The following is a 22977-nucleotide window of genomic DNA, read 5'->3' as shown; positions in this document are numbered from 1 at the left end:
TTTAACATTGTATCGATCGACTTTTAGCGCGACTAAGCATTTCTAAAGAATCGGTTGTCCAGGTGGCTGACTGTACAACTTTACCTGTGTGAGTAACATTTCGAAAGGGCTCTGTGTGTTTCTGCGAGGAGTATCAAAACTGTCCTGAAGAAGTCAGTCAGAGTCACGCTTGACGAAAGCTCGTCAACCTTTACAATCCAACGCCGCACCCGTTGAAACCAACAAAGACATCCCCACCCACGACACCCGTTTTTCGAATGACCTGCAGGTACACCTTACCAATACCAGGCTGGCTTAAAACACATATAGGATTCAAGGTGGTCTGCTATTGAACCCCCTCGATCAATCCTTGAAACAATTTCCAACATTGGTTATTTTCAAACATAAGCATAAAGACAATTTAAGGGGGTACTACACCCCTATGGTAAATTCGTGACTATTTTTGCATTTTTCTCAAAAAATTATAACACAATAGTAACAAAAGTTATGTATATTATTGGGGCAAGGAATCCAATTACTACACTGAAATTTCAGTGACTCAAGACAAGCGGTTCAGTATATATGATAAAAAATGAGGTACATTCTAGCGGTACCTCTTTTCTTATCATAAATAACGAACCATGTGTCTTGGGTCACTGAAATTCCAGTGTAATAGTTGGACTCCTTGCCCTATAATATACATAACTTTTGTTACCACTGTGTTATTAGTTTTTGAGAAAAATGCAAAAATAGACACACATTTATCGAGGGTGTAGTATCCAACAAACACAAAAACGTTTTAAAAACGTTTTTAATAAGTTATATTTTGGCTTTTGGTTTACATAAAAACGTTTTAATAACATTAAAATGTCGGGTTATATAATGGTATAATGGTTATGAAAACGTTTAAAAACGTTTTGTACGAAAACACACTACAACAATATTTTTAAAATGTTTTCAAAAATGTTATTGTAAACTATTTTTGCAAACATTTTTTGCCAAATATTTTGTCAACTCTTAAATAACATTATGTTAAAATATTTGCACTCAGCAAACACAAAAATGTTTTTAAAATGTTTTTTCAAAACGTTTTAATAACATTTAAATGTCGGGTTATATAAAGGTCATGAAAACGTTTTTAAAACGTTATTGCAAATATTTTGGGCAAACATTTCGCAAAATATTTTTTCAACCCCAAAATAACATTCTGTTTAGAATGTTTTGAATCAAGTTTTCAAAATGTTTTTGGAATGTTTTTAAACGTTTTATACCCTTTATATAACCCGACATTTAAACGTTTTCTCTAAAACATTTCTTATTTGCTGAGCAGTAGATTATCAAAAAATGATTTTTAATGTTATGAAAACGTTTTATACCCTTAATATACCCTTTATATAACCCGACATTTAAACGTTTTCTGACAACCTTTTATAACCCTTTGCGAATGATGTCGAAAACGTTTTGTGTTTGCTGGGTATCCCCTTAATCGACTCTTATACCACAATTTACTAAACTAACGTTTTAGCGCGTCTTCAAACTCTCTGTTTTTACTTGGTTCCACCCTGTCCTGTCTTGTACTGTCCTGTCTGTCCATTCGCACTAATTACCTCGGTACAATATATTTGAAACCGATCTTGTCAAACTTATCTGTTGATGATCGGGTGATGGAATCATATGCTGCTCAGACCAGCTTCATATCAAAATAAGTTCTTTATTTTATATTTTACTAGTACTTTTGATTCACGCACTACTCCACTGTTGCTATTCACTTCAATGTTCAAATAAAATAACACCACGCAGTAAAGTTACTAAAAGCAATGAATACCTAGTGTGCATTTATGTGCGTGAGTAACGTTTCGAAAGGGCTCTGTGTGTTTCTGCGAGGGGTATCAAAACAAAACTGTCCTGAAGAAGTCAGACAGAGTCACGCTTGACGAAAGCTCGACAATCTTTACAATCCAACGCCGCACCCGTTGAAACCAACAAAGACATCAACACCCACGATACCTGCTTTTCGAATGACCTGCATATAATCCTTACCAATACCAGGCTTGCTGAAAGTCCCCTTGGTCAATCCTTGAAACAGTCTCCAACATTAGGATTTTCAATTTATTATATTTCTTTTCATTCTTATTTCGGCCACATGATATCATCATTGTACACATTAATATTGTAGTGTGTGTTAAATTTCCATCTTGCTCAGATTGGGTGCCACAAGTTTCACTCTTTGCGTCGACGTCTTTGCGGCATCCACATCTCTTTACTCTTCACTCTTCGTGTTCTTATGATTTATTTTAGTAATATCATAATGTATATTTTTATCTTTCATTTTCCATTTTATATTGATGTGAATTGAGATAAAACCTAATAAACTTCAACTTCAACTCATAGCAATAAATATTACAGATACAACTTAGTGAACCCACATTTCAATCAATGTCTTAAAAGAAATGGTCATTAGCCCGGCAGCTAAGGTACTTACATTATGGTTAGATCCTCAGTGTTTGATATTAGCAGGCTTATATTTACACGATAAATTTGGGTCCTTAACCTTGTTACTACTAACAGAGAAGAGCTTCACCAGAGAAGATGGTAAAAGCTCATCCTCTCTGCTTCTACAGTGTTCCAAAGCTGTTAAATGTCACATCAAGTACAAAGGGAACGTCCACAGTTGGCTTCACTTTCGCTGCCGTACAAAGAGTACGTAGCTTGCTTTATAATCATGTAGATTTTTATTACCCCCACCTACCACCCTTGGCTCGAGTAGAGTTGTAAATCTAGGTGAGCCACCCCCGAATACTACTTTTGATTAATATCCATAATATTGTAGGAGTAATATCATAAAAAGCATAATGTTACCAGTGTAATGGAGAGTGCGAGTCACTATGGACCACAATGGCCTCATCCCAATGGCATAGTTCAATAACCTCAATTAAACAATCAGAGTACAAAATTTGACCTCATGTTGCAGAGTATGAGTTTTTGTACTCAAATTTTCAAAGGTCAATCAATGAATGTGATAATGTATTGGGGTTAAAGAACTGTGCCCTGATAGATGAGCATGTTGTGGATCCTAGTGAAACTATGAGCACTAACTGCTAGCCTTGGTTTTTAGCGTTTCTTAAATATGCAATTACGTTTTACAATTCATGATTTTTCTAATAATGCCCATTCAGTGGATTCCCTGATATAAACAATGTCGACCGTATCACGGTAGCACAGATAGCACAGACTAGAATAGGTAGATTATATTGCATTCAATACTCATACATCTTTAATTATGCGGAACAAAATATCGCATTAAATTCCAATGTCCATATTTTATGGATAAATGAATACGTTAACTGAGAATGTATTTGTGTGTTTTGCGAATCTTAAACTGCTTAAACGTTATATAAATATATCCGAGAAATGAACCATTCTAGTGTGCTAGTGTGCGATGCGTAATTCTTCTTTCCCCTGTATATTGATATATTAAGAATAACGATTAAGCATCATTAATTTGATCTCGTGCGCCAGTTTGTAATGTTTGAATGTTTCCATTTTGAGTGTATGATGCGTAAGCCTCTTTCTCTGTTTGAACCATTCTAGCTTAAAAAATAGTAATTGCCAATATATTATGCACATTAAAAAGATCTATATGATTACATCTGAAAAATATTGTGTTTCAGAAAGCACCCGAAATCAAGAGTTTCGCCTGATATAATGAAGGCTATACTCGGGACGTGTTCAACCGATTTCATGCACCGTCAGCAGTTACTTAATTATTAATCAGTCACCTAGTACTGGCCTAGTACCTACAGAGTACCTTGTAATTAAATGGACGGTAAACGTTAATTGTTTTCTTGCAAGAATGGGTTATTCCAGTTGACATCTATACACTCCTATGACCTTAATCTTCATCAGATTTAGTTAGATTTCAAATGGAGTCACCCATTCAAGTAACCCCGTTTGAAATTCACACCACCTGTGTGGGAGATTAAGGTAATGTCTTCCGTAGGGATTTCAATTGGAATATGCCAATGCCAAGTCGCTATTAATATCTAGTGACAAAAGGCTCTGCCACGCCGACGCGTATCCCAACAGTGTTAAAACGTTAAGCGTTAATCACGAACCATTTCTTAGTTATTCACTAACACAATTTCCTGGTTATTGAGACACATTTTTATTTACTGACATTTATTCCAGATAATGTTAATGGTAGTCAACCTACTGTTGTGAAATGAGAATATCACGCCTTAACAATATGGACCACAATGGCCTCATCCCAATAACCTCAAATAAACAAGAATAGTGCAAAATTTGTCCTCAAGTTAGAGAGTATGAGTTTTTGTACCCAAATTTTCAAAGTTCATTCAATGAATGTACAAATATATTGGGGTTTAAGAACTGTTCCCCTGATATATGAGCATGTTGTGGATCCTAGTGTAACCCGTTCTTACTAAACACGGAACAGTTTAATGTTACTTTTGGGAGTTTGATATAGATAAAAACATTAGTAAAATAGCTTTATTTACACTGACATTAAATTTGTTTAACACACTCTGGAATATCTGGTATCATTGTCGATGGCTCTTTAGATATAAGTGTCTATATATTCCGAAACAGCAATAAATTCCCCAAATATTACAGCAGTGAATAAAGATTTATAAAACAGTTAACGCAGATATTAATTTAATAATCCTCTTTTTGTGTGTGGGAAATCATTTGTGTGTTGAAAAGTGCTCAAAACTTGAGCGATTCTTATGGCTCTGCGTGCTAGTTATAAGCTTCAACATAAAAAGACCAAGTTTTGAGAAATTTTCTCAAAATATCAAGAGCTATCTTAATAACCACTGAACCAATACTAGGCTTGTTTGTACTCATTTTAATGCATTTTTCATGCTGATTTCAAATATGGTCATGAAAATTTACAGTTCTGAAATTTTTGAAAAATTCAAATAAAATTTGAAACTTGTCGTCTGCAGTCGACACCCGCGTGGAGAGAGTTATGGTATGCATATTTTAAAGGGCTTCGTCTCAAACTAAGGTCTGCTAACATGTTCTGGGTTTAGTAGCAACGGGTCACATTTGCTGAGACATTTCATGAGACGCAATGTGCTATCCCAGTTGAAATGCACACCCCCCCCCCTATGGAACACATGACCTGGACCTCCGGGTGGGGGTAAAATTATATTTTAAATGGAGCAAATTGAGCTACCCATTCAGATTAGAAATTCAAAACTCTGTGAAGATTAAGGTCATGTCTTCCATAGGTGTGTATGGATGGCAACGGGAATAACCCAATATACAAGTGAGTCGTATTTTTAACCGTTGTTATCGAAAAGATGTGGTGTTTTTTTCTGGGGTTTATTCACGACTGCATTTATATATAAGACATATCCATTATTAACGTGGCTATGCTGGTATAGTTGCCTCCATACACAATTACAAAAGAGTTGTTGTTGCTATTGTTGAGTATTGTCATTTTAACACACTTCAAAGCACTTGTATCATAACATACACCAACGTGATGGTTTAGTGAACACGACTATATGACTGGCACTAAAGTGAAACGCACTTAAGATAATTAAACTTATAGTAATAAACATATCTAGTAACGATGAATTGTATCGATAATGGATCCATTGATGATATCAAATAGAGGTAAGGAGAAGAAAGATCTTGTAAAAAGTGTAAACAAAGTGAGAGTACAAGAACCAGTTCTTAGGCAAATGTTTGAAGGTTTATTGTATTTAACTTCAACCGCTACTGATCCGAACCAACATGGAAAGAATGTGAGACAATATAACTGCACCTGAAGTAAAAACGACTCGTGCACCTTTTATGCAATATATGTTCTATTTTATTTTGAAAGAATGAAACATTTGCCGCATGGGTGACATATTCATCATTATTTAAATTAGAACATTATAATGTAAGAAACAAAATGTAAGGTTATATTGATAAACGTAAATCCCTAGTGTTCTTCTTCTTATTATTCTTATTTTTTATTATTATTCATATTCTTATTCTTTATTCTTCATTCTTATTCTTATTCTTATTCTTATTCTTATTCTTATTCTTATTCTTATTCTTATTCTTATTCTTATTCTTATCTTTATTCTCATTTGCTCAATTCTGGGTGGTAGGAAGGAAGTATAGCGTGATTAAGAAAAATCATCTGTCACGCAATATCAAGATGTGGTATCAGTAAGCAATTTGTGTGATACAGTTATGCACACGTGTTGTTCTGCTTTATAGACACAATACTAATGTATTGCAACATCGCTGAAAAACGAATTCGTCAAACTGTAAGTTGAACATTCATCCATTATTCGGTCGAATTCATATTATATACCAGATACCAATGTTATTTACTTGATACATTTAAGATTAGGATAATCAATGGGATGGAAGGTGTTCGCTATGAAGAAATCATTAAGCTATTTGGCGACCAGTCTAAAGACAGTTTATGGACATTTCAGTTCCTTCTGCTATCGTAAGCACTGAAAAACGAGCTTCCATTTAATTGATTAGCCGGATCTGAATTATTCAAAGAACTTTGCCATCTAGTATAAAATACATATTATAAAATCGATAGGATATTGGATGAATGTTTAACTTACAGTTTGTTGAATTATGTTTTCTTTTAGCGATTTTGTCATACTTTTTGCCAGTGTTTTGTTGGCCATTGAACCGAAAACAATATTAGGTTTGCTTAAATAAATAGTTTTGTCATACTAAAACATACATGATTTCAAGTTCTTACAGCCACTATATTGTCGCTTTATTTACTTTAGATTTATTGCAAAGAAGATCAAGTAACATAATTTTGAAATATGATGCAAATTTGAATTCAATAATCAATAAAGATGGCTATTTAAATATTAAGTGTAGTCTTCAAGCAACACAAGGAGGCAAATTTGGCGGGATCCTCTAGATAATAATTGTCTGGGAGTATACTCGTCGAAAATTTTGGCGGCAAATCTCTAGACAGCACTGGGTGAGTTAATTGTCATGCAACACAGCATACCGGCAGGTTGAAGATGTATAAACTGCGTGATAATCGATAGTCATCCCCTAGTAAGTGACGTGTTATCAAATATTTACGTCCTTAGCTCTGTTTAACGTGAGAACCTCTTGTGAAATATTAAGTGATATGACCGGTAAAATACCAAATATAGAAAGATTTCACAACATGCTTTTTTCTGCGTTCTAAGCATTTGATGGAAAACACCAAACGGTAAAAAAACCCTGATGTACACATTTAAAACGTAAACAATTTAAAAGAGTCGAATATCAAAAGGTACAATAATTGCACATTGCACTTACAGATATGTAATATATAAATATATATATATATATATGGTCGACAGTTGGGTAAACAAAGTTTGGCACAGCGCCTGATAATAATGTAAAATACATTAAATTACACGACGTTTCGGGTCTAACCCTTTTACAAGTGTGAGCAAATGCAATGATACCTTACAGAAGCAAGCAAAAAATGTGTGAGGCCATGAACAAAGGGAAGAAAAAAACCCATTGGTGATGACCAAACACTTACATAATGAGATAAAGAAAGAACAAACTAAGCAAAAAGGAGAAGAAAACATCCTTTGTGCCTGACAGAACTTGTATACAAAAACAGTGGTAAGTGAGAAAATGATTACAACTACAAAAAGTAGTACGGCGGATACATGATAAAATAAAGCAAAATTGTCTAGAGCCGCAGATACATGAAAAACAATGAGTCATAAGCTAAAAGTGTCAAATTTGCTGTTTAAGCCACCAGGCTGAACAGTGCCGAGCTTGAAAATGAGTTTATGTTCTGCCATGATGCGATCCTTGTTGTTTCCTCTGGCATTGATGGCAGCGGTTACCTTGATGTCGTTGATGGTACATGTGGAAGGGGGTTAAAATGCCGCGCTACAGGAAAACCATCAAAATTGCATTTGATTGACCGCAGGTGTTCAGTGAAGCGGTCAGCAAGTCTTCTGCAGGTTTCCCCGACATAGAGGATGTTGCAACGGGTGCAGATAATGATATAAACTAGACTACAAGAAGTGCAAGTGAAATGGTTGGCTATGTTGAAGTGTCCGGAGGGACCCTGGATTTGATGGTATGATTCCATGGTGACATAATTGCAAGTGTTGCAGCGACGTCTGCCGCAGCGGTATGTGCCGATGTTGGTAGTGTCCGGTGTTGGGCAGAGGGGATGAGATGCTCTAACAAGATGGTTCGAAATGTTACGAGCTCTTCTGAAAGCAGTGACCGGAGGATCCTTGAAGATCTCTGACGTGGTGGGATCAGATTGGAGAGTCTTGAAATTTTTGAAGATAATGTTACGGATGGGGATGTTTCTGGGGTGATATGTGAGGACTAAAGGGGTGCGATTGGATTTGTTCTCCCCGGATTTCTGCAAAGCATGGTTCCTATTAATTTCTTTAACCCGTTGGAAGGCAGACTGAGTAATGTCTGGTGGGTAACCACGTTTCTCAAAGAAGCCAACCATCTCTTCAGCAGCATTGTCGAAGTCATTCTGCTCACTGCAGATGCGTTTGGCCCTGAGAATTTGGCTGTATGGGATGGATTTTTACAGGCTGGTGGGTGACTGGAGTCGAATCGGAGGAAGTTATGCGAATCAGTCTCTTTGTAGTAGTGTGTGGTGTTGATAGAGTCCCCTTGTATGTGGAGCTTGAGGTCCAAAAGGCTGGTGTCGGATAGGTGGCTGGTGCTGACGTGGTTAACCACGTCAGCAATGTCAAATTCACTCAGTGACATTTGATCCTTTTTGGACACATACAAGGGGACTCTATCAACATCGTGATACAAAGAGGTAACTTCCTCCGATTCGACTGACGAAAAAATCCATCCCATACAGCCATCAATTCTCAGGGAATCTGCAATGAGCAGAATGACTTCACAATGCTGCTGAGAGATGGTGGTTCTTTGAGAAACGTGGTTAACCACCAGACGACTTTGCCTTCATTAAAGAAATTAATAGGAACCATGCTTTGCTTTATTTTATCAATCCTGGGAGAACAAATCCAATCATCTCACATTCTGTTTTGTAAACATCCCCTTCCGTAACATTATCTTCAAAAATTTCAAGCTCTAATCTGATCCCACCACGTCAGAGATCTTCAAGGATCCTCCGGTCACTGCTTTCAGAAGATCAATGGGTTTTTTCGAACCATCTTGTTCATGGCATCTCACATTTTTTGCTTCTGTAAATCATTGCATTTGCTCACACTTGTACAAAGGGTTAGACCAACGTCGTGTAATTTATGTCACATTATTATCAGGCGCTGTGCCAAACAGGGTCCTCCAACTGTCGACCATATAAATAACCAGCGTCACGCAGAACTTCGACCTCTATATATATATATATATATAATAATTGGATGTTACACATGAATATAAATATATGATGTCCACATGGCAGAATCATATACTGTGAACAGTCTCAATCACCTGCATAACGGCTGAAACTACAGGGTGTCCCTAAGAACTGTATCATCGGAAACTGAATTGTTTAGGCATTTTAACGCCATAACTAAATATAGCTAAGTAACTAGCTAAGTTGAGGAATAAATCAGCTATCACATACTTTTTGAATTTTGACAATTGACCATACCGTTCTTGACATATAAGAATTTTATGAAACTCCCTCATTTTCAAGCCTTTGCACGGATTCAAATATCATTCGATGATCTGTATTCGGAGTGCTAATCATGGCAAATCATCAGCTCATGAAGCGTCTATTGTAATTAATAGATATTTGACTCCGTGGAATGGATTGAAAATGAGGTAGTTCCGTTTATTCTTTTATATCAAAAACGGAGCGGTCAATTGTCAAAATTCAAAAAGTCTGTGGTAGCGATAGCTGATATATTCCTCAACCACATCGGGTTATGAGTTAAAATACACAAAAAATTCAGTTCCCGTTGATACAGTTCTTTCAGTGACACCCTGTAGTAGAACAATAATAAGTTTATAAATCGTTGACATAATATGGAAATGTCAAATTGTAGCAAGATTGCAAACATTTAACATTTGCTGTGCGCATCGCATTACAAGCATATACAGGGTGTCCCAAAAAAAGAGGCCCCTCATTGCGCCCTCTTTTTCTCCTATTTCTGAAAAGTTGATTAAATATATTTTGGTATGTAAAGAAACCTTTAATCGTTAGCTTTAATAAACCAAAACAATTATTTCAATCGGCTCACAACTTTTGAAGATATGCCATTTTGAATAAAAGTACCCGTTTTTCACTCTGTCCACGGATAGCAAACAGAGTGGTTGGGATGGCATAAACCAACCGGTAAAGCCCATTCCATAAGTTATTTTATAAAGTTATCATTGAGGAATGTTTGATATTCATGCATGGTATGTGTACTCCTTTTCAATCTTTGAAGTAGCCAAACCTTCTCCGTGGACAGAGTGAAAAACGGATACATTTCTTTAAAAAAGCATATCTTCAAAAGTTGTGAGCCGATTGATATAATTGTTTTGGTTTCTTAAAGCTAACGACTCAAGGTTTCTTTACATACCAAAATATAAGAAATAAGAGAAAAAGAGGGCGCAATGAGGGCCCTTTTTTTTTTTTGGGACACCCTGTATATACAGCGAGAGATTTTAAACAAAAGATAATGGTTATCCTTGATATTCTAACTCAGTGTGGGATATATATCCCAAAGTTAGTTTAAAGAATGGGATTCTATTCTTCCTTTTTGTACTTTCGACTGTAAGTCAGTGCCACAGATTTCTCCCATTCTGTTAGTTATCATCTTACTACAAGATATGATACACCGTGCGTATTTTAGTATCTTATGCATGATTGAATACATTTACCATACTTAAAATATTAAAGCAGTTACAAGTGCCTGGATGAGCTAACAACAATAGGCACAATTTTGAAGGTCAATATAAAATACATCACTAGCTACGCGAAAAAAATATTAAGAGAAGAAGAAGAAGAAGAAGAAGAAGAAGAAGACGAAGACGAAGAAGAAGAAGAAGAAGAAGAAGAAGAGGAGGAGGAAAAAGAACACGAAGAAGAATTTAATATAATAATACTAATTACAATAATGAATGTATCTCTTTTTCATTTCATTATTTATTTTAATTAGTTATTCCAGTAAAACTAAATCACCCACCCACACACCCAATCCAACTACCACCAATCACCCCAAACGTACCCCCACACGCAAACCCCACCCCTCACACACATGCGACTTAATGCACAACAAATTACATTTCTGCAGTTAATTTCCGATTTATAATTGTTTTAAATATAAATTCTGTATATTACCTACATACATTAATTCAGTATAAAATTTCTATATCGGCTAAAAACTGATGACTACTATTGTATTAATTGTGCATAAGTCATACCACCTCCTATAAAGGTTAGTTAGCATACTACCCTTTGAAGATAAGATTACCAGTGACAGCATACCTATTGGGAGCGCTTTCTAACACCTCTGCTGTCATCATTGCATCATGTTCACATCACTATAAAGTGTATAGGAGCACTTATAAGTAGATACAAAAACAGACTGACTATTATACAACTTTATATATTGCATACAGAACCGATCCAGAATGCATGTACAAGAGGCGAATTTTTTAGTGTTTGTAGTTAATTGCTAAACCTAGAAAACATGTTTCCTGCCATTCGACTTGCTTTAACTCTTGTTTAAGGGCTCCGATAGCGACGTTTGCACAGAATTATTGTGGGACATGAGAGCACATCAGACACAATAAAATTGCATTCTGAATACGAGGAATATCCTTCTGATATCAAATAATTTTGATTTTTTTTTTAAATTTCTGATATAATACAAATTGACAAATTATTAAAATTATTGTTTTAGGGGGAAAATGCATATCAAATCAAAGATGGCTTTTCCAATTTCCTTTCTTACGAAGTAAGGGCTAAGAGTAAAATATTTATTGTACAATTGTGTTTGGGAGTGGCCTTTTCTCCTTTCTCCTTTTCATTGCTATTTTCTTCCATTTCTTGCTTCGTTTATCAAAGCTATCTAGGACAGCATGCATTTTATTAGCCTACATTAGCTATCCAGGCTTGTGCTTTTTTTAGTATGAGCTTGGAACGGTCCATGGATTTCCCATTGATTAGCATGTGTCCCTCACGGACCAACCTGGGTAAACAAGTACATATCATTAGATTTAGATTTATGAAGTTTACTGTAGTATCAACAATATTTTTTTTTTTATTAATTCGCCATAAAATTCGCATTATATCGAGAATTTCAAAAATCTAAATTATTTGATATTAGAGGGACATTCTTCGTACTCAGAATGCAATTTGATGGGTCTGATGTGCTCTCATGTCCCACAAGTCCGACCAATTAAGCTGGAAACTTGTATTAGTTTCGTTGTCAATATTATTTCTAGTATGCTATAAATATTACTGTTATCATCTCGTTCAATTGTGAGCGTTTCGCGGATGCTCCTTCACTCTTGTCAAGATGAGCACTCACCATTATTTTGGTTTGACATTTTTGTTTTATCGAGAAACAATTTTGTAATATCATTGAGACGACCAAAGATATTTGAGCACAGTAGGCTACAGTGAATAGTTTACTTACGTATTTCGGTGTGTTTTGAAGCCTTATAATAAAGTAGATATAAAACAGGCAGAATATTATACAGGTATGCAACTTTATAATTATATTGATGCGGAATCAATTCGGACTGTACAAGAGAGAATTTTGCTCCAACGGGTTCACTGTGTGCTTTCTAGGGCAATGAGTTGTCGTGGAATTTTGGACTATAAAAACAATTCAGATCTTTCAATTTACTAGACACACATTATGCAATACATACAAAGAGATTTCAATAATTTGCCATAAAATTTATATCGCGAATTTCAAAAAATCTAAATTATTTGATATCAGAAAGATATTCCTCGTATTCAGAATGCAATTCAATATGTCTGATGTGCTCTCTTGTCCCAGAAAAAAACGTGCCCTTAAGGGTTGGGGTATGAACGTTTGGACAGTATTTATTTTGGGACATCAGAGCACATCAGACATATCGAATTGCATTCTGAATACGAAGAATGTCATTCTGATATCAAATAATTTTGATTTTTGAAATTCGCAATTTAATACACATTTTATGGCAAATCATTAAAATTGATATTTTTGATATTTAACAGTACTTGAAGTAAACTTTATAAATCTGATGATTTATACTTAAAGTGTATGTAGGTGGGATGAAAAGCCGACGATCAATTGAAAATTTTGACCTTTCGTATTGAAGATATGGATTTTTCCCCAAAACACCAAAAAAAAATTAGGTCTTTTGGGAAAAATCCATATCTTCAATATGAAAGGTCAAAATTTTCAATTGACCGTCGGCTTTTCCTCCCTGCTACATACACTTTAAGAATATATCATTAGATTTATATAATTACTTCGAGGATTGTTATATATCAAAAATTTGAAAAATATCAAATTTTTATAATTTGTCATAAAATTTGTATTATATTGTGATTTTCAAAAATGAAAATTATTTGATATCAGAAAGACATGCTTCGTATTCAGAATGCAATTCGATAGGTCTGAGGTGCTCTCATGTCCACAAGACGAAGCATGTCTTTCTGATATCAATAATTTTCATTTTTGAAAATCACAATATAATACAAATTTTATGACAAATTATAAAAATTTGATATTTTCAAATTTTTGATATATAACAGTCCTCGAAGTAAATTATATAAATCTAATGATATATTCTTAAAGTGTATGTAGCAGGGAGGAAAAACCGACAGTCAATTGAAAATTTTGACCTTTCATATTGAGTAATGGATTTTTTCCCAATACGAAAGGTCAAAATTTTCAATTGATCGTCGGCTTTTCATCCCACCTACATACACTTTAAGTATAAATCATCAGATTTATAAAGTTTACTTCAAGTACTGTTAAATATCAAAAATATCAATTTTTAATGATTTGCCATAAAATGTGTATTAAATGCGAATTTCAAAAATCAAAATTATTTGATATCAGAATGACATTCTTCGTATTCAGAATGCAATTCGATATGTCTGATGTGCTCTGATGTCCCAAAATAAATACTGTCCAAACGTTCATACCCCAGCCCTAAGATATAGAGTATTTGAAATGCTGATTACACGAAGATAACATATTTTTCACACACAGACTGAAGTATTATTGACCTTCAGCATTATTTCTATTGTTGTTATCTCATCTATTAGCTCGTGTAACTACTTTAATTTTTACGTATGATAAAGTATCCAATCAAGCATGAAAGCTTTAGAATGAAAAAAGAATAGATGAGTATTTTGCTTCAATTCGCCGTAGAAGTGATTATGTAACATGATTAACTATTATAGCAATAGGTTATAACAATTTTGATATAAAATTGGATCAGTTGAGCCCATATTTATTGGTCGAGCTATGAGTTTAAAAATATTGGACGAGACGTAGTCGAGTCCAATATTTTAAAACTCATAGCGAGACCAATAAATATTGGGCATAAAGCATCCAATTTTATCATTATTATGTTTCGGATCCAATATTTTCACACACTTGGACTCATCAAAGCATAATAATGGATTATATCGCACTGTACTAGAACGTTCACCTGTTACCTCTATATTGAACCTTATTAGGGGTACTACACCCTGTGGTAAATTTATGACAATATTTGTATTTTTCTTTAAAAATATTAACACACTGGTAACAAAAGTTATGTATATTGTTGGGGCAAGAACTCCAATTACTAAACTGAAATTTCAGTGACTCAAGACAAGCGGTTCAGTATATATGATAGGAAACGAGGTACATCCTAGCGGTACCTTATTTCTTATCATAAATAACGAACGGCTTGTCTTTGGTCACTGAAAGTGATTGGATTTGTTGCCCCTATAATATACATAACTTTTGTTACCAGCGTGTTATTAGTCTTCGAGAAAAATGCAAAAATAGACACAAATTTATCGAGGGGTGTAGTACCCCCTTAATATGTCAGCTTAAAATGGACAGACATAATTCCTGGCAGTTATAACTAATACAATTTCAGCATTTTGAGTACAGAATAATACAATTGACCTTTTCGATAAATCCCATAAGCCTTTGCGAGTAAACCAAAGATGACATCATTTTTGGAAAAAATCCCCAAATTTGACCTTATAGATGGATTCATCAAGTCTTTGCCATCCTAAATGTGCATTCTTTTATATACTTTAGATCGACAATATAGCCATTTTGAGGCCCAAAAGTTTTCACAATGGGTTAGACCAACCAAGTACTATCTTTAATTTTCTACATCAATTGTTTACCACGTTTTCTTCAATGCGCAGAATGCGGAAAAATCATCTTGCAAAATCTTTCTATATTTGGAATTTTACCGGTCATATCACTTAATATTTCACAAGAGGTTCTCACGTTAAACAGAGCTAAGGACGTAAATATTTGATAACACGTCACTTATTAGGCGATGACTATCGATTATCACGCAGTTTATACATCTTCAACCTGCCGGTATGCTGTGTTGCATGACAATTAACTCTCCCAGTGCTGTCTAGAGATTTACCGCCATAATTTTAGACGAGTTAACTCGCAGATGATTATTATCTAGGGGTTCCCGCCAAATTGGTCTCGATGAATTGCTTAAATAACATTTACATATCCATCTTTATTGTTTATCACAGACAAAATTTGTATCATATTTGAAGTTATGCTACTCAATCTTCTTTTACAAACGCTAATAAAGCGAGAATATTATTGTTCTATATAAGGATGTAACCATGTATGTTTAGTATGACAAAACTTTTTTGAACAACCCTTATCACCATCTGCTGAAGACGCTAGTCGGCCTAGTGAAAACGTTCAAGATGAGCGAAAAATAGTGTAGTGTTGAAGTTAGAACTTTAATTCACCTTATTATATTGTTTTGTGGATCAATGACCGGCTTAAGAACAAGACCTATTGAGATGCAAATACAATTAATGGCTTCCCATAATATATTATAAAAATCTTCATATTAATAATAATAATCTTCATATTAGAGGTACACTGCAGCATTTTACTTAAATGGCTAAACTTCATTCTTGTCAAGATGGAGTCCTCACCATATTTGGTTTTGCCAAGAAACACCTTTTGTATTTTGAGGACTAGAGATATGTAAGCACAATAGGCTAAATTTGATATTTTACTTTCGTAGTTCGATTGATGTGCATGTCAACCAAAACTGTATAATATTTAAAACACTTTTGGGCCAATTGGCAAAACGAGCTACGTACCATGCTTACTAGAAAACATACAAAGTGTGTTTAAAAAATAACACATTTTAATAATCTTACACGATAATTATAAACTAAGGTAGTTCCTTCCTACTAATTTTGTGATTTGAATGAAATTTTTTGTTTATAATAAACAAAGTAGATACTTAATTTCTACCGAAATTTACTCCAATATTGACAGGTTTGTATGGGCTAAAAAATTATAATTGTGCATAAGTCATACCACCTCCTATAAAGGTTAGTTAGCATACTACCCTTTGAAGATTAGATTACCAGTGACAGCATACCTATTGGGAGCGCTTTCTAACACCTCTGCTGTCATCATTGCATCATGTTCACATCACTACAAAGTGCATATAAATAGATACAAAACAGACTGTCTATTATACAAGTATGCAACTTTACATATGGCCCGTAGAACTAATACAGAATGCATGTTCAAGAGGAGAATTTGGCTCTAACGAGTTGACTCTTGAGTGAAACAAAATTCATTATAGCTAAACTTAAAATTTTGAGAACGTTTTTTAATCATGGATCTAAATTATCTCCATAAGATTGTACCTGAACCCATGATTGGCTCCACAGGGCATACCTAATGGGGCCACACACCTTATTGGGCCGCAAAGACACAGGGTAGTCCCCCCTGGTAACCTTTACTTTTCTAAAGGTTTCTAATGCCCTGTATAATTTTTTTTCTTTATGGAACATTGTTTTGTGGCACCGCTGTGGTATATGTATTGGGAATGTGTGTTAGTGTGGATGTGTGGGGGTGTATGTGTATGCAGTGGATGTGTTAGGTGTGTATGCCTGTTTGGTGTGCGAGGAGGGATGTGGGGTGTGTGGGGTGGATGGGTGATGTTTGTTCCTAATGGGGGTGTTTGTTGACCGATATCCAGCGATTTGTATTCTTTTTTGGTTCGGTCTTGTCAACTATTTCTGAAAGATTCCACAACAACTTTGAATCGCTGAGCTATATTGTATGACGACAGTTTGAAAGTATGAGGAATTTTGTCTTGGATTCCACTGATGTAGATAGTATATTGGTTCTGCATGCAATAAGCCTATATAAAATTGCATACCTGTACAATAGTCAGTCTGTTTTGTATGTACTTTTAAGTGCTTCTATGCACTTTATAGTGATGTGAACATGATGCAATGATGACAGCAGAGGTGTTAGAAAACGCTCCCAATAGGTATTCTGTCACTGGTAATCTTAGCTTCAAAGGGTAGTATGCTAACTAACCTTTATAGGAGGTGGTATGACTTATGCACAATTAACAGAATATTAGTCACCAGTATTTAGCCATTATAGAAATTTACAATACTGGGTTACTGTAGTTAATGTCTAGGATATATTCTTATTAGAATTATCAATCAATTGGGAATGTACTATAGACGTGCCCTTTGTTGTGCATTAAGTCTCACGGGGTGTATGAGGGGGTGTATTGGGGTGTGTTCGTGTGTGGGGTGGGTTGCATTTGGGTGTGCTTGTTGGCTCACGTGTGTATTCTTTGCATTTACATATGCAACCACGAACATATATTATAAATGTTAGCACATTTATGTTGTTTTCTGTACCAGTTCAGATGTCCGTTAACAAACTTATACTCCACTCCACAGCACACGTTCATTGTTTTCAAGATTCACAACAAAATGACTCATTGATCAAGACTATAAAAGCCCTGAGACATGAGACAAATTGCGTTGACATGGCGTGCTGAGGCATATTTTGCGTTAGATGATTATTATTTATTTCTAATTTTGTAATATGTGTCTGTGATTAAATTGCACTATGTCACTGATCATTTTTTTTTTTTTATCCACCATAATTATATTCAGAACAAAAATATTTATTGAAATAATATAACATTCTAAAAATAATATTCTTGATCAATCATTAATGCAATATTCAAATTTGAGTTGACATGGCGTGTTGAGGCAATTTTTGCGTAGGATTTTTGTGATCGTAACATTGTAATTCAGTTATTGTTAGGTGATAATAAAATATTAACGGCGAATTCCAAATGTATTACCCAGGTGACCTTGATTTGGAAACAGTAATAATGAATTGATAATTTGAGTATTTTCATTTCTCAAAATTTAATGCTACAAATATTCCGTTAATCACAAGGGTAATAGTCTATCATTCTAGCTGAAATCCACATCTCCTATAGAAGACATGGGCTTAATCTTCTACAGAGTGGGTGCAGATTTCAATTGGAGTCACCCATTCCGGTAACCCCATCATTGGAAATTCACACTATATGTGTTGGAGATAATTGTCATGTCTTTCATAGGAATGTATGGATTTCAACGGAATAGCCCAAAATAAAGTAAGGTATGTTCATAAATTACAACTGGCATAATAATGGGCTATTCCGGTTGAAATCCATTAACCCCACATGGAAGACACGACCTTAATTTCCCACACAAGGGGATTTCAAATGGAATCACCTTGAGAAAACCCCATTTGAAATTCACAATCCCTGTGTGGGAGATTAAAGCCATATTATAACATTTCTTTAAAAATAGATTAGTATTAATTTTCAATAATATATTAGCATTTACTGTCAGATATGTCCCTTTTAATTTTGAGCCGAACAAGCGAGGTAAAGCAAAGAAAATCGGAATTTACAACTAGCGCCAATGCATGTCACGCCGGCGGTTGTAATATGGTACGACCCTCTGGCGTGTGTGTGTGTCCCGCACGCCGTGTACGTAGTACTGTGTTGACATCGCATACGCGTTCGACTAATATTTCTATCGTAATAATAAAACGCTGATTCAGGCGGTTTATTCAAAATCTCGGATTTTGACAAAGCTACAGCACCTAAAGTCTTGATTTTTGCAGAGAATCTTTGTTTACTAAAGTACATTACAATCGTGTAAAAACCTGAATTTAAAATTTTTGTGAGGGCGTTCTCCTCAGCAAATGTTATAATATGGCTTTAAGGTCATATATTCCATAGGGGGTATGGATTTCAACTGGAATATCACATTATGGTCATAACAAAGGCAATCATAGAAATAATAATTAAGAAGTCTTAGGTAATTGCAGAAGCGCTTGTGCGCGACTCTGGGATGTAGTTTGGTTGTATTATGCTATTTGCTATAAGCATTTGAACTACTAAATTTTGAATGTATATACATGAAGATTAAAAATTAATCTATTCTCTCGTGTTCGCTTATGGTTAATAGTGGATGTTACCTTTGCAATTGCACACTAATAAATATAACCGAGTACATGTATAGATATGTGACACGAGCTGATCCCTTGAATTATCATTGCGACATTATTTCCGTAATTTACAGGTTGCATTGCAACATCATTACCATAATTACCGGGTTGCATTGCAACATAATTGCCGTAATTAACGGGTTGCATTGCAACATCATTGCCGTAATTAACGGGTTGCAATTCAACATCATTTCCGTAATTAACGGGTTGCATTGCAACATAATTGCCGTAATTAACGGGTTGCATTGCAAAATCATTGCCGTAATTAACGGGTTGCAATTCAACATCATTTCCGTAATTAACGGGTTGCATTGCAACATCATTACCGTTAACGGGTTGCATTGCAACATCATTGCCGTAATTAACGGGTTGCATTGCAACATCATTACCGTAATTAACGGATTGCATTGCAAAATCATTACCGTAAGGCAATAGAAACAAATAGTTTGATCTTTCGATCGATCATCGATGCTTGGTCGATCCATATTATTTATGAAATCAGTAGATTGACTTTTGTTAATTGTGATGACATAATAATGCCTGAATTGATATTAAATGTAGCATTAATTTTGATCAATAAGTTGTTAGTTCATTAATAACAAGCATCGAAGCAGCAGCGACGGTTGATCCAAAGATCGAACAAATTTGGTTCTGGTGTCATAAATTAACGATTTGTTTTTTTCATTTGATTTTTCAGTGAAATGTCCTTTATGCTACAATCACAAATATTCATTGATAATAAAAAAAACCATATATTATCTTGACAGATGTAGGCGATCCGGGATTTGTAAATACTACGTCATTCTTACTCAGAGCCACGTTGGGGGCCAGTGTCACGTTGACATGTGAGGTCAAGAATCTAGGAGAAAACAGTGTCTTGTGGATGAAAACTGGTTCTGAAAAGCCGCCTAGTAAGTATCTATTCAACAATAAGAGGTTAGGCTTGCATGAGGTTGGTGTTCGAATTTTTCTCGCAGTCAAAACCAAAAATAAATAAAATTTCATTTGGCAACCAATTTTCAATTTCTAGAAAGCGGAACTTTATATGATCATCTGATCAACTTTTAACCCCTTTAAATCAATCATGAACAAGAATATATTCACAAAGTTTGTAATATTGCATGGTTATTGTCATCAACATTTGAGCATTCCAAGTTTTTCATGTATGTAACTTTGCTGCCGTTAATTGTGGGAAACATCTATGACAAAACGATTTCAAGAAATGTAACACGTGATAATAAACTACGAAAGCGAGGTTAAGAATGGTGTGCTATTGATTAGAGGTTAATGACTGCGCATCAGTTGTTTTGAGGGTATCACACTAGCGCGCAATCAGGCGATGTCCAAATACGGCGGCCAACGCCCGAGTAAATTGTTCGAATGCCTAACACGTCACGTAACGCGGTCATTGTTAAGCGTACTTTTAGCTACGTCACGATACGCGGTCATTATACCTTTTCAATAACCTGCATTTGCGTCCGAGTATTTTAAAGTTATTATCTGTGATTTTTAAAGTTATTATCTGTGATTAGATTAAACACATCGCGTATATTAATGAGGTTATGAAATGCCACTGTTTTTCCGTGAGGTTATGAATGTTTACCCATCAACGGCAGGAAAGTGCAAATTATAGAAATGGTCTATAACACTATGTAAGTGTTGTTAATAAAATGTTTCTCTAATTATTATAGAAGTGATATCTATGGATAAAAAGCAGATCTATATGAAGCAGAGGTTTCGATTGGAGGGCGACTATTTCAACAAGACATTCAATTTGCGCATTGATAATATCAGCAGGTCTGACCAAGGCACATACGCATGTCAAATTGCGACCGACCCACCCCTATCTTCAGAAGTAGCCCTTCATATACACTGTAAGTTAGACTTTGTTTTGAAACACTTTTTTTACTTTTTGAATAAGCGAGTGATACCGTCTGGGCCGGATTTACCACAATGCACGGTACTAATCAATTGTTATATTTGTTTATGACTCCCACAGTTAGCTTAGGCGATTAAAAACACTCGATTAAAATAATGTAATGCACATGGGAGCTGACATTACATATCTTATTACAGGAAGTCTGGGAAAATGATATTTATCGGCAAATTGGATGATCTTCCCGCACATTTCAATGAAAAGGCGGCAAGCATGAGCATATTTTGAAGCAACATGATGATTTTTTTTTTCAACTTTGTAATGTTTATTATAGTTTATTAACTTTTCTTTTCCGTCCAAATGGGGAATTGTGACAAAGCAAAACTATCATCCCATAATGACTCTACTTAACCCAAAACCCGAGATATAAAGCAAACCTCTGTATCTTGTATTTTGTCGAGAGTGGTCCCACAACATATGTATTGATATATCGATATATAATTATCATAATTATGTCAGATATGTATAATCAATTATTAATTATTACTAAGCTTTATTGCGTATTGGTTTCAAACAAGGAATAAAATAGGATCCCTTGATATGCAGGTATTTATTTAATAAAGCAATGTTTTTAAATATGCGTTTTTATGTACAATGAATACAAGAAACGCTAACTCTAATTCATTCTCTTACAGTGCCTGCAGAGATCATAGGGCAGAAACAAAATGATTCTGGGAAACTGGAATGGGAGTCTGAAGTCAAACGTTTTGTGTACAATGAATCTGATATGGTTAATATTCTATGCGAGGTTGATGGGGACCCACCTGCTGAGGTAGAATGGAAACGGGTAAGTTTATAAAGCACTATTCACAGTGGAGGTGCCAATGCCGTTCATGCATGCCCCCTCCCAAAACCTTTTCCATGCCACCCTCACCCCACCCGGTCAGTACAAAATCACTGATAATCCCACTATAGACGAATCCAATTTCACGCATTCCTACACCTCAATGGCAGCCATAGCTGGGTCCCCGTCGGGTATATTCCATCTAAAATATGAAATGATGCGTCCTTGGGGGGATTTTAAACTGCATGTCATCACCCGTGTTACACGTAGACAATAGGATGATAAAAGTTTATAGCACAATACAACGTAACATCGACTTTTAAGCGGCTTTAATCCACCCAATTGGGCAGTCACAACACCAGTTTGGTGCGCCGGGGACCCAGTCATGGTCGACTATCACTTTCTGACCATCACTTGGCTCGTTGGATTCGTCTATATGTGGGTAAAATTTGGGCAATTTTTTGGTTTGACCAGTTTTCAGATTTCATTTTTTTCAGATCTAGCAACTTGTTGGTTTTTGCCAATTTTTAGGTTGTCAGAATTTACTATCTGCATGTCCCCACACTGTAATACAAATAATCTGGTAGTGGCACTGCCCATTATACTCAATATACGTATACCTTCCTCAGGGGAGTGTCCAGAAATAGAAACGTTTAACCCTGGAGGCCTGATAGCCCACCTGGGTGCCTGAATGGCTAAATATGACACAATAAGCAGATTTGTCATGTTTTTGGTGCATAAAACTCAGGGGGCCGGCT

The 22977-nt window shown here is 35.3% G+C and overlaps 1 protein-coding gene across 3 annotated transcripts in view; it reads left to right on the top strand.

Annotated features, from left to right (window-relative positions):
* The window catches only part of LOC140170171 (protein amalgam-like), a 70187-nt gene that overhangs the window by 5361 nt on the left and 41849 nt on the right, over positions 1-22977 (top strand). For all 3 annotated transcript variants that reach the window (XM_072193496.1, XM_072193494.1, XM_072193495.1), the window contains exons 2-4: positions 20267-20410; positions 21191-21373; positions 22071-22222. In XM_072193496.1, the coding sequence (XP_072049597.1) occupies positions 20267-20410; positions 21191-21373; positions 22071-22222 (479 nt within the window). The remainder of the gene's footprint in view (positions 1-20266; positions 20411-21190; positions 21374-22070; positions 22223-22977) is intronic.

This window comes from Amphiura filiformis, chromosome 14 (assembly GCF_039555335.1).
Source record: "Amphiura filiformis chromosome 14, Afil_fr2py, whole genome shotgun sequence".
Taxonomy (NCBI): Eukaryota; Metazoa; Echinodermata; class Ophiuroidea; order Amphilepidida; family Amphiuridae; genus Amphiura; species Amphiura filiformis.
This window is presented reverse-complemented; position numbering and strand designations above follow the sequence as displayed.